Consider the following 17113-nt stretch of genomic DNA (forward strand, 5'->3'; position numbering starts at 1 on the left):
TTCAAAAAAACTTTACGGAAAAAGCAAACCATGCAATAATCTGAGACGGAGCTCAGAACAAGAGTCAAATTAGCCGCCATGTTGGAGTCAACAGAAACCAGAAATAACATTATAAACATTCACTTACCTTTGATGATCTTCATCAGAATGCACTCCCAGGAATCCCAGTTCCACAATAATTGTTTGTTTTGTTCGATAATGTCCATCATTTATGTCCAAATTCCTTCTTGTTGTTCTAGCGTTCAGTACACTTTCCAAACTCACGACGAATGAACGCGCATGGTCAGCGCATGTTCAGGTCATGGTAGACCTTACTCAATCCCCTCTCATTCGGCCCCACTTCACAGTAGAAGCATCAGACAAGGTTCTAAAGACTGTTGACATCTAGTGGAAGCCTTAGGAAGTGCAACATTACCAATATCCCACTATCTTCAATAGGGGCTGAGTTGAAAATCGACCAACCTCAGATTTCCCACTTCCCTGGTTGGATTTTTTCTCAGGTTTTTGCCTGCCATATGAGTTTTGTTATACTCACAGACATCATTCAAACAGTTTTAGAAACTTCAGAGTGTTTTCTATCCAAATCTACTAATAATGTGCATATTCTAGCTTTTATGGCTGAGGAGCAGGCCGTTTACTCTGGGCACGCTTTTCATCCGGACGTGAAAATACTGCCCCCTAACCCAAAGAAGTTAACACAGGCTTAGGAGATCTTATACATTTTGTTCTATGAGATAATATCATTCAGTTAACATGACCTTTATTAATTATGAAGCCTTTATGTACTTTATGTGCCTTTTTGTATTACATAATTGCTTAAAAGTTTATAAAAATGTACTTTAGCTGATGTAGATTATCTCATAGATCAAAGCGTATAAGATCTCCTAAGCCTGTGTTTACCACAGACTTTATTTTCAGCGTTTATCCAAAAACCCTACAAAAATTCCATTCATTTTCCCCGTAGGCTTTGTCCAACAACCCATGGAGGAGTTAGTGCCTACAAAAAGATTACTATTGCTCTCTATATGTAATCTTTGGTAGAGACCTGATAGGGAGACCGATTTTAAGTGGCAATCAGCTTTGAATCAGCTTTGACATTGTTTTGCGAACAGTAATTAACAGTTTCAACATTTCTACATGTCTTGTCGCATTATTCAAGTGTGTTAACTTCTGCAGCATGAGTTGGGCGCTAACATGATGCAGCCCAGACACCCAGTACAGGTTAAGTGGAGCAGTCACGGTTCTTTTGCACTATAAGGGGGACATCAGCTGTGATGATAGACAGAGTTGATCCGTGAGACACATTTGACAGAAGTACCGAAAGTAACAGAAATTCTAGTACTGAACCGTTTTTCATTTTCTAGTATCTAAAGAGTACAGAAGTTATACCGTGCAACACTAAACACTAAACACAATACAGATATCTGACTCTGGGTCAGTACAAAGTCCACACTGTCCTGCAGGGCATTGGGGCATGAGCCAACTCTTTTTCTAGGACAGTGCTCAGGGGACGAGGTGGCTGAGTTGTTACTGCACTTACTGTACTGTATGTCACTTTGCATAAAAGCTTTTGCTAAGCATATATTTGTAAGTTGTAACTGTGCTGTATGCTGAGGTGGTTTGTATAATGCCTTTTATTTGCAGCCCTGAGGAACTATTGACATTGCGTTCATCCATCAGGGAGCCTGTGCTCTCTCACTCTCTCTCTCTCTGTCTGTCTGTCTGTTTGTGGCTTCTTCATACACTGAGTACTTAAGCAGTTAGTGTAAACCAAGACTCATACTGCTGTGGCTGTGTGCCAGTGTCTGACTGTCAATATTGGTTTAGAATTTAGTTTCAAATAAACATAGCTAAGATGGTGATCTCACATGACTATTCCCTATATAGTGCACTACTTTTGACCAGGGCCATAGTCAAGAGTAGTGCACTAGCTACTGTATATAGAGAATAGGGTGCCTGTTGATCACAACCGATATGACTAAAGGATTCAACATGCTCAGGAAATAACACTTTATTGTAACATATATAATTGTATCAGTGGAAAATACTTAGGAAATACAGTATGCTTGAGTTAACGCCAATGACTTACATCACGTGGCAGTTAGAACTGAATATCCCAGCACTCTACTTGAACTTTGTCTTTTTAAGTGTGTGTGCTGTGCAGAAGGAATCTGATATGTACAGTATGTAAATGTCTGTAACAAACCGTTCCAACCACAGACTTTTAGGGCTGGGAATTGCCAAGGACCTCACCCTACAATATTATCATGATACTTAGGTGCTGATACGGCATGTATTGTGATTCTTACAATTGTATTGAGATTCCGTACTGCAATTTTATTGCGATTTGATGTTACACACATATTGCTCACTATATGTCTGCTACAGAGGGACAAGAGAGAGTCATGAAAAAAATGAGTTTTGATCAGTCATGGAAATAAAAGTGCTGAAAACCTGTTGGCTCACTATTAAGAAGAAGATGGAGAACAAGCTATAGGATGAAAAATACCGGCGTTTTGGCAAAGGTACAGCCGACTAGTGCTAATTAACGCTACCTACAGTAGCATTTAAAATATAAAATAAAATTGCACGGGGGGGGGGGGGGTTGGAGTATCCAGGGATTCTCCAAAGTGTTTGTCAGAGTCTAGGAAAGTAATGGTTTTCTGGAACTTGGTCTAAAAACCTCTAGGTTTAGAACCGCTGTAGTCAGACAGTGAATTTGGTCTAAAAACATCTAGGTTTAGAACCGCTGTAGCCAGACAGTGAATTTGGTCAAAAAACCTCTGGGTTTAGAACCGCTGTAGCCAGACAGTGAATTTGGTCTAAAAACATCTAGGTTTAGAACCGCTGTAGCCAGACAGTGAATTTGGTCTAAAAACCTCTGGGTTTAGAACCGCTGTAGCCAGACAGTGAATTTGGTCTAAAAACCTTGAGGTTTAGAACCGCTGTAGCCAGACAGTGAATTTGGTCTAAAAACCTCTAGGTTTAGAACCGCTGTAGCCAGACAGTGAATTTGGTCTAAAAACCTCTAGGTTTAGAACCGCTGTAGCCAGACAGTGAATTTGGTCTAAAAACCTTGAGGTTTAGAACCGCTGTAGCCAGACAGTGAACTTGGTCTAAAAACCTTGAGGTTTAGAACCGCTGTAGCCAGACAGTGAACTTGGTCTAAAAACCTCTGTTGTCAGGCAGGTTCATGGTTAAGGCCAAGTATTCCTCCTTCTCGATGACAACACGTTATGAAACAGGTTGTGTGTGTGTGTTTGCATTCTCTTGTGTTTACATGTGGGTGTGGGTAAAGTTGTACTCTAGGGTTTTGCCTGTGTCAGTTGAGTGCCTAACCCCAGTAACCACTGTTTGGCGTGTCTCCACAGGCTGCTATGTGTTACATCCATGTTGCTGCGTTGGTGGCAGAATACCTCAACAGGAAAAGTAAGACTGTCTTTCCCCACCTCCCATTTACGCAACTCGTTTCACTCCACTTGTGTAACACTTTACAGTGTTGTTACATTTTTGTCACTTCACATTGTCTTTTTACATTATTATTAGAGGTATTACTTTAATTACATTTTTATAAATAAATAAATAATCAACAGTATGTTGGAATTCTGTTTACTCCACAATGGACTAAAGGCGTGGCACCTGTTTTAGCCTATTATAAGATCTTAATTTTGTCCAGCCAGGATACTTTGTACTTAACAAACCTGTCCCCAATGTTCCCTCTAATTTGTTTCCGCACTGAGCAAATTTCAGGTCCGCTGGTGCGCAAACTTGAACGTTGTGAATATTCTGTGCAACTTCTCGTCGCACGTTTACTGTGAACACTGAGGCTGTACCCGCATGTTCAATGTAGGCCTACATTCCATGAGACTTAAAAAAATAAAATAAAAAACATGCAGGGCTTGACATTAACCTGTTTATCCACTTATCCTTCAGACAAGGAGGTGACTGAAAATGTTGTTGTTGTTTGATGCAAGAAACCACTTTACAAAATACAATTTATTTTTATTGCCATACCATTATTACAGAGAATCTGACAAATATGCTACGCTCTGCCTGTTGACTACTTAGCTCATTCAAGCCTGTCTCAAAATACAACACTGCCCCATTATGACATAAAAAAGCTATTTACTTGACTCACTTTTCAAAGATGGCTAAAAATGTACACATTTTGTGTTCTTGTAGGAAGCAACCACTCCCTCATTGCTGACTAGAAATTAGCTATAACTGGGCTAATAACTCGCTAACTTGCAAAGAATATGAACAAATGTGCACACGTGGCTACATGCAGCTCTCACTTTGATCTCAAAACAAGTGTGTCTACACGCTTATACTGTAGCCTGAACACAGTCCAGTTCAAAGTGAATGGCACAGATCCATATATGGCAATGGCTATTTGCATATAGGCCTACTGCAGCTCTGATTGGTTATGGCGCACCGGTCTGTGAATCTTGCATAGTTCGTTTTTGTTCTGTATATTACACAGTAGAGTGACAAGTTGATAGTGTTAACTAAAGGGGAAAACTGTAGAAAGTTGAGTGGAGTTAATCTCGTGCTTCTCGGCGCAGGCTCATATTTATTCTGTGTGGCAGTCCGAGGGGAGCTGTCTAGCTAATTTCCAAACAAAGCGAGACAACATTGAACTGATGCATGATATCACAGCATGAAAAACAACATCTTATCTTTCAGTCTGCCCAGCAACAGGTCCGAAATAAATCCACACATTTAACTGAATCATAATCACAGCGTCTACAGTGTCATTGCTGTTCTTGTTCATGATTTAATACATGCTCCATATATTTACTGGAAATCCTTTAATACATCAACCACTGACACCATAATAAAGAACGTCACTTGGAGCAGCAACACAGTCTGAGAATGCCTCTCCTAAATAATGTGCTGGGCCTCGTCTCATGTTGGCTGAAGTGCTGTCTACTTCCCTCCTACACCCAATATTGGGTGAAAGAATGATGTACATATATAGGGACTGGAGGTCTGTCTTTTGTTGCTATTGTTATTGTTGTTTTTCTTTCAGAGATGTTCCCCAGTGGCCTGGCAGCCTTCAAGAGGATCACTCTGAACATCGAGGAGGAGGCCGCCATGAAGGAAGACACAGGAATGCAGGACGTCTACTACACAGAGGTGTGTGTGTGTGTGTGTGTGTGTGTGTGTGTGTGTGTGTGTGTGTGTGTGTGTGTGTGTGTGTGTGTGTGTGTGTGTGTGTGTGTGTGTGTGTGTGTGTGTGTGTGTGTGTGTGTGTGTGTGTGCGCACGTTTGTGATGATATAATGACAATCTTATCTTCATACTGATATAACCACATCGTTAACGGTAGAGTCAGCAAAATGAAGTTGCGCGTGCAGCTCCACAGATAATGCGCAAGATGCAAGACTTTGCTCTCACAGTCACGCACAGTATCTGTGCATGCGCACGGTTTCGTTTCACGCTCTTACAACAAGGTAGTCATGGGATCAGAAGGAGAGGAGAAGTTTAGCCTCTGGCTCCAAAGCTCTTAGATGGTGCGGACAGTAACCCACTATGCTGTTTACTTTGTGCATCTACTTCATATCACTGACTCTACCTTTAATTGACTATAAATAGAAGGCTCTGGTGGTCGATATAGCATGTTGATTCATCTCTGGTTCATGGTTGATAGTTCTTTCATATTATAACAGCTGTTGATTTTGGCTTGGCCTGACTGTATCTCCTGATCTGGTCCCAGATCTGTTTGTGCTATCTTGCCAACTCCTATGGTCATTCTAATGATTGTGTATGAGCTCATGTTTTATTATTCTCTTTCAATATTAGAACCGCCGTATTTAGCCTATTTTGTTTACCTTGCCTTCAGAAATTATTCCTATGCCTTGACTTTTTGACATTTTGTTGTGTTACAGCCTAAATTTAAAATAGATTAAATTGAGATTTTGTATCACTGGCCTACACACAATACCCCTTAATGTCAGAGTGGAATTATATTTTTGGAAATGTTTACAAATTAATAAGAAATGAAAAGGTGAAATGTTTTCAGTCAGTAAGTATTCAACCCCTTTGTTATGGCAAGCGTAAATACATTCAGGAGTAAAAATGTGCTTAACAAGTCACAAGTTGCATGGACTCACTCTGTGCAATAGTAGTGTTTAACATGATTTTTTAGTAGCACTCTTCATATTTTCAAGCATGGTGGTGGCTGCATCATGTTATGGGTATGCTTGTCATCGACAAGAGTTAGGAAGTTTTTAATGATAAAAATAAACTAAATAGAGCTAAGCACAGGCAAAATCCTAGAGGAAAACCTGGTTCAGTCTGCTTTCCAACAGACACTGGGAGACAAATTCACCTTTCAGCAGGACAATAACCTAAAACTCAAGGCCAAATATACACTGGAGTTGCTTACCAAGAAGGCATTGAATGTTCCTGAGTGGCCTAGTTACAGTTTTGACTTAAATCGGCTTGAAAATCAATGGAAAGGGTTGAACATGTCTCTCTAGCAATGATCAACTTGACAGAGCTTGAAGAATGTTTTAAAGAATAATGTGAAAATATTATACAATCCAGGTGTGCAAAGCTCTTAGAGACTTACCCAGAAATACTCACAGCTGTAATTGCTGCCATTAGTGATTCTAACATGTATTGACTCAAGGGTGTGAATACTTATGTAAATGAGCTATTTCTGTATTTATTTTTCAATAAATTTGCTAAAATTTCTAAAAACATGTTTTCACTTTGTCATAATGTGGTATTGTGTTTAGATTGGTAAGAATTTATGTAATCTATTTTGAATTCAGGCTGTAACACAACAAAATGTAGAATAAGTCTTTCTGAAGGCAATGTACACCAATATAGCAGGCTCTAGCTTGTAATCCGCTGATGCCTATTGATGTTGGCTTGGCCCTGGCTGTTTTCACTGACTGTGTTTCCTGGTCTGCCCTACAGGAGGTCTTAGTGGAGCGTCTAGAGCTGTGTGTAGAGGCGCTGTGGAAGGCAGAGAGATACGAGCTGATTACACACATCGCCAAGCTCATTATCCCTGTCTACGAGAGACGCCACGAGTTCCAGGTACGAGCCAAACAAACACACACAACCATACACACATAAACAAGACTGAAATGTAAATGTAATCATCAAGAACAATGTTTACGCAGTGTCTTTGTAAACTGGAAGCAGCTGTGAGAGGAGTCTATCTGTCTGAATTAGTTGTAGCAGTAGAAGTTTTTAAAATACCCAAAACCATTCTGTGATACAATGCAGTTGTCCGTGGGAAAAGGGCTACTTTGTGAATCCCACAATAAGGATTCTATTGTCAGATTGAGACAATTACATTAAAGGGCACAGACAATATTGACGACTTCCTGTTTGTCTCTGTGAAGCTTTCCACTACTCTGTCCCTTGTGTTTATACAGCATAAATAAGCTCAGCCAGTCAGTTTATGGAATAAGTCCTCAAACTAAAATACTGTCCATGAGAAGTTTACCCTAATCATGTTCCACTCGCCATCTTCTCATGCTAGGACTGTCTTCTCTTTGGCTCTGGCTTTGTTTTTTAAGTAGGGCACTACTTTTGACCAAAGCCTCTATAGGCCCTGGTCAAAAGTAGTGCACTAAATAGGGAATAGGGTGCCATTTGGAATGCTGACTGTGTTGTGTCTGTTGCCAGTGGCACATTCCTTTGGCCGATTTCTGTTCTCTCTCTCGCTCTGAGGAGTGAGACACAGATTTTGTTTTAATAGGGTGGTACATAAGCCTCCTGCTGATTTACTGTAAATGTCATGCAGTGTCGTAGTTCCCGAAAATATCACACACACACACACTCATACGCACTCATACACACACAGGGTTGCAAAGGGAGGGTACATTACTGGAAACCAATGTTTCCTCTAAGCTGCGCGATTGCGCAGACAGCGCAGCTCCCCGGGATAGCTGCACAGAGTGCAGAAGAAATATCAGCCCAGGGAGAGAGGCGTTTTCCCTGTAAGTTAACACTATCAATATTTCCCTTTACTGTGGCAATTGTGATCTAATTAATGTGATATTAGCCACTTTCAATGCAACATAACAAAACTAACTTTTTGTGGTGGGCAGAACGCATCGGAGTAGGATTCTATTGGCATGACTAAGCCCGTATTCTACACAGACCGGTGTGGCATAACCAATCAGAGCTGCAGTAGGCCTATATGCAAATAGATCATTGCCATATATGGATCTGTGCCATTTACTTTGAACTGGACAGTGTTTACAGCAGTGGTCATGAGTAGATGCGCTTGTTTTGAGATCAAAGCAAGAGCTGCATGTAGCCACGTGTGCACATTTTGTTCATGTCCTTTGCTAGTTAGTGAGTTATTAGCTCTGTTATAGATCATTTGTAGTCAGTAGTAGGGGAATGATTGCTTCCTACGAGCGTAAAACGTGGGTACAGCCTCAGTGTTCACAGTAAACGCGACATTCAAGTTTGCACTCAGCAGACCTGACATTTGCTCAGTGCTGTAAAGAATTAGATGGAATATTGCTGTAAACTTTCAAAGTTTACCAGTAAATTACACAAATTTTGGTATCTTTCAAGGATTTTATGTAATCTATTTTAAGACATTTTTTGACCGTTTTGGGTACTTCAGGTAGCCTAGTGGTTAGTGTTAGGGCACTCTGTTCACAATGTTGATATCAGCAAACCACTTGCCCACACGACGCCATACACGGGCGGGGTCTGTGGTTGTGAGGCCGGTTGGACGTACTGCCAAATTCTCTAAAACGACGTTGGAGAAATGAACATTAAATTATCTGGCAACAGCTCTGGTGGACATTCCTGCAGTCAGCATGCCAATGGCACACTCCATCAAAATGAGAAATGCTCACTAACAGGGATGTAATCAAATTTGAGCACGAACATTTGAGAGAAATAAGGATTTTGTGCATATGGAAAATTTCAGGGATCTTTTATTTCAGCTCATGAAATATGGGACCAAAACTGTATATGTTGTGTTTAAATTATTATTCAGTGTATATGAAATAATACAAAATTGAATGACAAAGCTGTAAAATATTATCCTAAATATAAACCATCGACTTAGTGAATACCTTTGGTGTTTAATATCCGTGTTTAATATCAGGGAAATATATTTACATTTTTCTTAAATCCTTATTTATTTATTTACTATGTCCAAATGTATTTGTTATCAATGTTTCAGCGCCAAACTGGTGGCAGTTGTGAAAACTCAATAGTTGCAGAGTTAATTTAAATGCTTTTTAAAAAATTAATTATGCTATTTTCTCTTGAACCATATGGTCTATCTACTAGAAACTCATGGACAACATGGACACAGATATAAAAAATAAATAAAAAAATATATATGAATAAATGTTTTAAAAGTTATTCAGGTATAAATGACCAAAGTTAAGATATATATTTTATGTTAATTACAGGAGATTCCAGTAACTTAAGTAAATTACTGGTAACTTTTCAACCGTACACGCACACACATACATACACTCAACAATGACGTGCACACTAATGAGTAAGTACACCCAAACACACATACAAACACACACACACACTAATACCCAGTTCTGTGTATGTTTCCTTCAGAAACTGAGCCGTCTGTATGACACGCTGCACAGAGCCTACAATAAGATCCTGGAGGTGATGCATACAGGCCGGAGACTACTGGGGACCTACTTCAGAGTGGCCTTCTACGGGCAGGTGGGTCGGCATATGGACAAAAGATGAAAGACACAAGTTCACCTTGTGTTTTCCTCCCATTCTCTTTTTACAGCTGCGAAACACACTTATTCTGGTTCAGACAGAGAGAACACTGGGGATGAACTGTAGTCGTTGGCTCCTTTCCGATATCCACACTAGCATACCACTTCTAAGTAAACAATGGATTGGGCATTAACCGGTATGCTAGTATGGACATCGGATTATAAGCAAATCATTGTTTAGTATGCTGGCTCAACCAATGGTTCTTCTCTGTCAGGGATGGAGTGCCCATTACTTGGGGAACTCGTCACAGTAAAAAGAGACCATGTGTTTTTGTTGTATATTTTTTAGGTGTTATCTTCCTCTCTCTCTTCTAGTTTTTGGGGGAGAAAATAAACTATTTCTATCAATTACGGAAGAAATAACAACAATAGTGCTGGTCTGTCATGTTGTTGGTAGCATCATTGAGGTACCTGTGGTCATCTTTTAACCATATCTGATATCAGTCCATATCCAGTGCATGTGAACCCTAAAATGTGGTGTTCTCTCTTGGTAACTTCCCTACCTGACAGATGGAGATTAGATGAAGGTGGAATTACACCAATCCCTTAGAGGCTAGTAGCCTCTGAGGAGGATGGTTGTGACAGGGCTTAAACGGCGAAAAAAAACACCTAGAAGTCTTAGATTAGGGTTTCACTTCTCTTTTCAGATATATAAGGGATGATGTGTATCTGAGTCTATATGTGATGTTTTGTATTTTGAGTTGTTTGGCGATTCCTAAAGCCCAATGAGTGTCTCAGTTACTTTACAGTAGCACAAAAAGGACAACCTTGTTTCAAATAGATGGATGTTAGAAAATTATGAATTTGTGTTTAATTGTAATGTTTTCTGATGCTGTACAGTACATTAAAAAAAAGCCAATAAAGATATTGTTAAAAATGTATATATTATACATTTTGAGAAAAGCACAGCTGTAAAGCCATATTACAACATATTCCAGGAAATATCAGTCACAGCATTATACATGTGTTATATAATGCATTGCTTGCTGTTTGGGGTTTTAGGCTGGGTTTCTGTACAGCACTTTGTGACATCAGCTGATGTAAGAAGGGCTTTATAAATACATTTGATTTGATTTGTATTTATTGCACATTTGAGAGACTAGTTGAATTATGACTGAATATTTTCCTCCTGAGTAGGCTGCAGCTGTTGTTGTTTTCCCTGCTTAGTAATGCAACATAGCCAGCATGAACACCCCACCGCCTCCAATGGCTACTTTGTGTTGTTGACAGGGCTACTTCGAGGAGGAGGACGGTAAGGAGTATGTGTACAAGGAGCCCAAACTCACTGGCCTATCAGAGATCTCTCAGCGCCTTCTAGGGCTCTACGGGGACAAGTTTGGAACGGAAAGCGTCAAGATCATCCAAGACTCCAACAAGGTAGTAACTATGATGGTGTCCCAAATGGCACCATATTCCCTATTTAGTACACTACTTTTGACCAGAGTCCTATGGGCCCTGGTCAAAAGTAGTCTACTATATAGGGCATAGGCTGCCATTTGGGACACTGCCTACAGGTTCCTAAAAGGGGTAAATAGTGCAAACAAATAGTTTGCTTCCTTTATTGGAGTTGGAAACACCCTCCAGTCGGTTCTATCTAACAAGCCCAACCATACCAATCTCCTATCTCCAACAGGTCAACCCCAAAGACCTAGACACCAAGTTCGCCTACATCCAGGTCACCTTCGTCAAGCCTTACTTTGACGAGAAGGACTGTCCAGAGAAGAAGACGGACTTTGAGAAGTGCCACAACATCAACCGCTTTGTGTTCGAAACGCCATACACGCTGACGGGGAAAAAACATGGTGGGGTGGAGGAGCAATGCAAGAGGAGGAGCGTACTCACAAGTTAGTTAGCTTCACAACCTCTTTTTACAGCCTCTTTAAAACCATTTTAAAGAATGAGTTAGCTTTGAAACTTCATTACAACCGACATAGTTAAAACCAGTTAGCTTAAAACGACTTAACCTCTTTTACAACAAAGAAAACGCTTACAAATAGTTAGTTAGCTTTACAACCTCTTCAAATAAAATGTTATTTGTCTATGTATATGGGGCAGCAGCCTCTAAGGTGCAGGGTTACGTAACCCGGGTGGAAGCCGCCTAGTAAAACCATTATTAACACACCTACAAAAACCTTATTTCAACAAGTTTGTTTGCTTTACAACATTTTTACGACCTCTCTATGACCAAAACCTCCATATTTCAACCTTGTTTAGACAAACAGAATACCACTGTTTGTGTGTTGCACTGGAGACAAAGAAGTATACAAGCTTTTCAATTAAAACCTTCATCCACTGTGCACACAGCTTGTTTAATTTCTTATTAGATGAGCTACACTAACATCTAAACTATTTGAGAATTACTGCAAGTTCAGAAACCCACTGACTTCATACCACAACTTTTTAAAGCACTAGGCTAGAGACAAGAAATGATGGTGACATCGGTTCCACATTACCCTTAAAGGAAAACTCCACTCAAAAACTATATTTTGATATTTTTTTCATTAGTCCATAGTTTCTTTTGTCCATTTTGCATCATCATGATGATGTGGCCGGTGACACTTTGTTTGCTTCTTGAAAGTTTTTGGGGGTTTTTTACCCCTTTTTCTCCCCAATTTCATGGTATCCAATTGGTAGTTACATTCTTGTCCCATCGCTGCAACTCCCGTACAGACTCAGGAGAGGCGAAGGTCAAGAGCCGTGCGTCCTCCGAAACACAACCCAGCCAAGCCCCACTGCTTCTTGACACAATGTCCGCTTAACCCGGAAGCCAGCCGAACTAATGTGTCGGAGGAAACACAGTGCACCTGGCGACTGTGTCAGCGTGCACCGCGCCCGGCCCGCCACAGGAGTTGCTAGTGTGCGATGGGACAAGAACATCCCTGCTGGCCAAACCCTCCCCTAACCCGGACGACGCTGGACCAATTGTGTGCCGCCCCATGGGTCTCCCGGTCGCGGCCGGCTGCGACAGCGCCTGGACTCGATATCTTGAAAACTTGACTGCTGTGATGCAAAACATTTTGGGACTGTATCAACAGAGGACTAATGAATAAAATACCAAAGTAGAGTTTTTCAGTGGCTTTTTCCTTTAACAGTAGTAAACATCATTCCTTAGAATTGACAGAGAACGTTTACAGCTAACCACTGGCTAATTCCGCTTATGAGGGTACCAGCATTACAATACATTTGATAACTGAAGCGCTATAGGGCCATTTAAATGGCTTATATCCACTGCAATTGTTTTATCACATGATGATATAGACATTTTGATTGACCATTGTCATTAGCCATTTCATGATTACCCCACTGTCATAACTGACATTAAACAACAGCTGGCACGCCTGTCTCAAATATCTGTCAACATTTCTACCCACAGACCTGACACACAGGATGTTACAAATAGACCACTATGCAGTAAAAGCATTATCATGTGTGGTTTGTTTGTTTAGTGATGTTGACTCAATGTTGTTGTGGTAAAATTGTGGTACAAGATGACCTGTTCGTATATTTGACCCAGGGCTGCCAGTTAGTAGACTCTAGCTTCCTAAAAGTGTGAGAGTTTCTCAGAAAACCAAGAGAAGGTGAAAGTTGTGTGACAAATGACTCCAGAATAAAGAAGCTACCTGGGAACTGTGCTATTTGCTCCCCTCCGAGCTGCCAACACAATCCCATACAAGGAGAATAAAGGAAACACTAATGGGAAACGTAACCCAGTGTTATCATAATGAATTAACTTTATCGTGTGTTTATATGAGAACTGAATGTGTGTGGTGAGTCTCTTGGGCAGCGACCAACACGCTGCCCTTTGCGAAGAATAAATCTGTTTGTGCTCTTGCCAACGCCATTGCCGTCGTTTTCAAGCCAAGTTCTTAAGAGAGCAGTAACAGACTGGCCCCCAGGCTAGAGAAATGATCTAAACATTTGTGATAATAGGTTATGTTAGAAAGGGTGCGAATATGCTGAATGATGTGTATTTCTCCTGTCCAGCGGCCAACACGGTTCCGTACGTGAAGAAGCGTGTGGAGGTGTTGGGGGAGAAGCAGGTAGAGCTGAAGCCTGTGGACGTGGCCATCGACGAGATGCAGGCGCGCACCGCCGAGCTGACCAAACTCTGCTCCTCCCAGGAGGTGGACATGATCCAGCTGCAGCTCAAACTGCAGGGCTGTGTCTCTGTACAGGTAGACGAGACCTTACTGTAGCCACATCACTGTTCGTTTAGTATTTCATTAGGATCCCCATTAGCTGCTGCCAAGGCAGCCGCTACACTCCTTGGGGTCCAAACAGGAAGCAGCTAGTGCATGCAGGGAACACCACATACTAGCATCAAACCTTAACACTACAGCTTAACACCACAGCAAACTGCAGGGCTGTGTCCCTGTACACGTAGGTGTTATTTCTAACCGGTATCAGATCATTGCACATTCATGCAGGTATTCATGTTTTCATGCCAGAACTTGATTTTAGGGTTTGGTCCTCTCTTGCGTTACTCCGTGCGTTGTGTGTATGTTGGTCACGCTAGTCCAGGGCTGCCCAACCCTGCTCCTGGAGAGCTGCCGTGCTGCAGGTTTTCTCTCCAATCCTAAACTAGCACACTTGATTCTAATAATTAGCTGGTTGATAAGTTGAATGAGGTTAGTTACAACTGGGGTTGGATTGAAAACCTACAGGAGGGTAGCTCGCCAGGAACAGGGTCGGGGTTAAAACCTACAGGAGGGTAGCTCTGCAGGAACAGGGTCGGGGTTAAAACCTACAGGAGGGTCGCTCTCCTGGAACAGTGTCGGGGTTAAAACCTACAGGAGGGTAGCTCTGCAGGAACAGGGTCGGGGTTAAAACCTACAGGAGGGTAGCTCTGCAGGAACAGGGTCGGGGTTAAAACCTACAGGAGGGTCGCTCTCCTGGAACAGTGTCGGGGTTAAAACCTACAGGAGGGTAGCTCTGCAGGAACAGGGTCGGGGTTAAAACCTACAGGAGGGTAGCTCTGCAGGAACAGTGTCGGGGTTAAAACCTACAGGAGGGTAGCTCTGCAGGAACAGGGTCGGGGTTAAAACCTACAGGAGGGTAGCTCTGCAGGAACAGGGTCGGGGTTAAAACCTACAGGAGGGTAGCTCCCCAGGAACAGGGTCGGGGTTTAAACCTACAGGAGGGTAGCCAATGATGTTATCGTTGTGCTACGTGTTGATCTAGACGCCATTGGCAGCATAGTGGTCACCCAGCACTACCTGAGAGTGAAGCTGAATACCCAAGATATTCATTACTCTTAAAGATTGTTACTCATTCCCTTGTCTTGTGTGCCACAGGTTAACGCTGGTCCTATGGCGTACGCCAGAGCCTTTCTGGACGACTCCAAAACCAGCAAGTGCAACAATAAGAAAGCCATGGAGCTCAAGGAGATATTCAGGTATGTGTAGACTACCCAACCGACAACGCACTACCTTGCCAAGATATCAGCTACTCCGCAAAGCTCACACTCAACAAGTTGTGGAGCAAATCATTGAATATGTCATCCCCTTAATGGATAACTAGTATTGATATTTGATGAAGTATGACTTGCTGAACACCACCCTCTGTCCCCATGTAACTGTTTGTGTGTGTGTGTGTGTGTGTGTGTGTGTGTGTGTGTGTGTGTGTGTGTGTGTGTGTGTGTGTGTGTGTGTGTGTGTGTGTGTGTGTGTGTGTGTGTGTGTGTGTGTGTGTCTGTACTGTCTACACAGGAGGTTTGTGGAAGCCTGCAGCATGGCGCTGGACATCAACGAGCGTCTGATCAAGGAGGACCAGTTTGAGTACCACGAGGGCCTGAAGGGCAACTTCAAAGACATGGTGAAGGAGCTGTCAGACATCATCCATGAACAGGTGACATGGGGGGAGGGGAGGAGCTGTCAGACATCATCCATGAACAGGTGACATGGGGGGAGGGGAGGAGCTGTCAGACATCATCCATGAACAGGTGACATGGGGGGAGGGGGAGGAGCTGTCGGACATCATCCATGAACAGGTGACATGGGGGAGGGGGAGGAGCTGCCAGACATCATCCATGAACAGGTGACATGGGGGAGGAGCTGCCAGACATCATCCATGAACAGGTGACATGGGGGAGGGGGAGGAGCTGCCAGACATCATCCATGAACAGGTGACATGGGGGAGGGGGAGGAGCTGCCAGACATCATCCATGAACAGGTGACATGGGGGGGGGGGGGGGAGGAGCTGCCAGACATCCATGAACAGGTGACATGGGGGGAGGGGAAGGAGCTGCCAGACATCCATGAACAGGTGACATGGGGGACTCCCCATAATCATAGCCCCTGTCAGCCTTACAAACACATACAGATGCACATAAGATGACAAACAGAAATTCTTTATTTTGGGCTCTGGCTCTCATAATATTCCTGACCACACTCCTAGGCTCTCATCCCTCTCTTTCTCTCAAGCAAATACCAGAAAACCCTTTGTCATTTAGCAGACACTCTTACCGAGAGCAATTTACAGGAGAAATTAGGGTTAAGTGCCTTGCTCAAGGGAACATCGACAGATTTTTGTAACCTAGACTGCTCAGGGAACCAGCAACCTGTCGGTTACAGGCCCAACGCTCTTAACCGCTAGACTACCTGCCGCAATAATGGTCCTCTTTGACCAAGGTCATATCTCATGACCTGAATCTATTTTTCTCTCACATCTCTTTCTCCTGACTGTATTTTGGTAGCAAATTAAAAGTGTTTTTGTGTCTTAATGTTTTCTTGACTTTTCTGTCCATAGCACTAACTTGTCCCTTTCTTCTTTCTATGCTGCCCCTTACTGCGCCTTAGATTTAAGAAATGCCAGGTAATGTGACACCCTCTGTGGAGTTATGTTGCATTTTTATTTCTACTTGGAACATACACTGGTCATCACCTCCTTAACCTCCCTTTACTCAGTCAGTGAGTAAAGCTGTTTGTGGGTTGATATTCACTGGGTGTACAAAACATTAGGAACACCTGCTCTTTCCATGACATAGATGGACCAGGTGAATCCAGGTGAATGCTATGATCCCTTATTGATGTCTCTTGTTAAATCCACTTCAATCAGTGTAGATGATGGGGAGGAGACCGGATACAGAAGGATTTTTAAGCCTTGAGACAGTTTAGACATGGATTGGTTTTTGACGCTCAACAGTTTCCTGTGTGTATCAAGAATGGTCCACCACCCAAAGAACATCCAGCCAACTTGACAGAACTGTGGGAAGCATTGAAGTCAACATGTACCAGCATCCCTGTGGAATGCTTTCGACACCATGTAGGGAAAAGGGGGGTGCAACTCAATATTAGGAAGGTGTTCTTAATGTTTTGTCCACTCAGTGTATGTGGCAACGGTGTGTCTGTCTGGGTGTGTCCGCAT

At 42.3% G+C, this 17113-nt stretch overlaps 1 protein-coding gene across 5 annotated transcripts in view; it reads left to right on the forward strand.

The window, feature by feature from the left end:
- Positions 1-17113, forward strand: part of LOC139534497 (dedicator of cytokinesis protein 11-like) — a 107013-nt gene that overhangs the window by 87699 nt on the left and 2201 nt on the right. For 4 of the 5 annotated variants that reach the window (XM_071333673.1, XM_071333675.1, XM_071333674.1 and 1 more), the window contains 9 exons: positions 3372-3429; positions 5033-5139; positions 6930-7052; positions 9573-9686; positions 10979-11125; positions 11382-11592; positions 13733-13923; positions 15043-15143; positions 15457-15595. In XM_071333673.1, the coding sequence (XP_071189774.1) occupies positions 3372-3429; positions 5033-5139; positions 6930-7052; positions 9573-9686; positions 10979-11125; positions 11382-11592; positions 13733-13923; positions 15043-15143; positions 15457-15595 (1191 nt within the window). Of the gene's footprint in view, positions 1-3371; positions 3430-5032; positions 5140-6929; positions 7053-9572; positions 9687-10978; positions 11126-11381; positions 11593-13732; positions 13924-15042; positions 15144-15456; positions 15596-16545; positions 16562-17113 lie in introns of all 5 variants that reach the window. The other variant, XM_071333677.1, reaches the window with a different exon arrangement.

This window comes from Salvelinus alpinus, chromosome 11, assembly GCF_045679555.1.
Source record: "Salvelinus alpinus chromosome 11, SLU_Salpinus.1, whole genome shotgun sequence".
Lineage (NCBI taxonomy): Eukaryota > Metazoa > Chordata > Actinopteri > Salmoniformes > Salmonidae > Salvelinus > Salvelinus alpinus.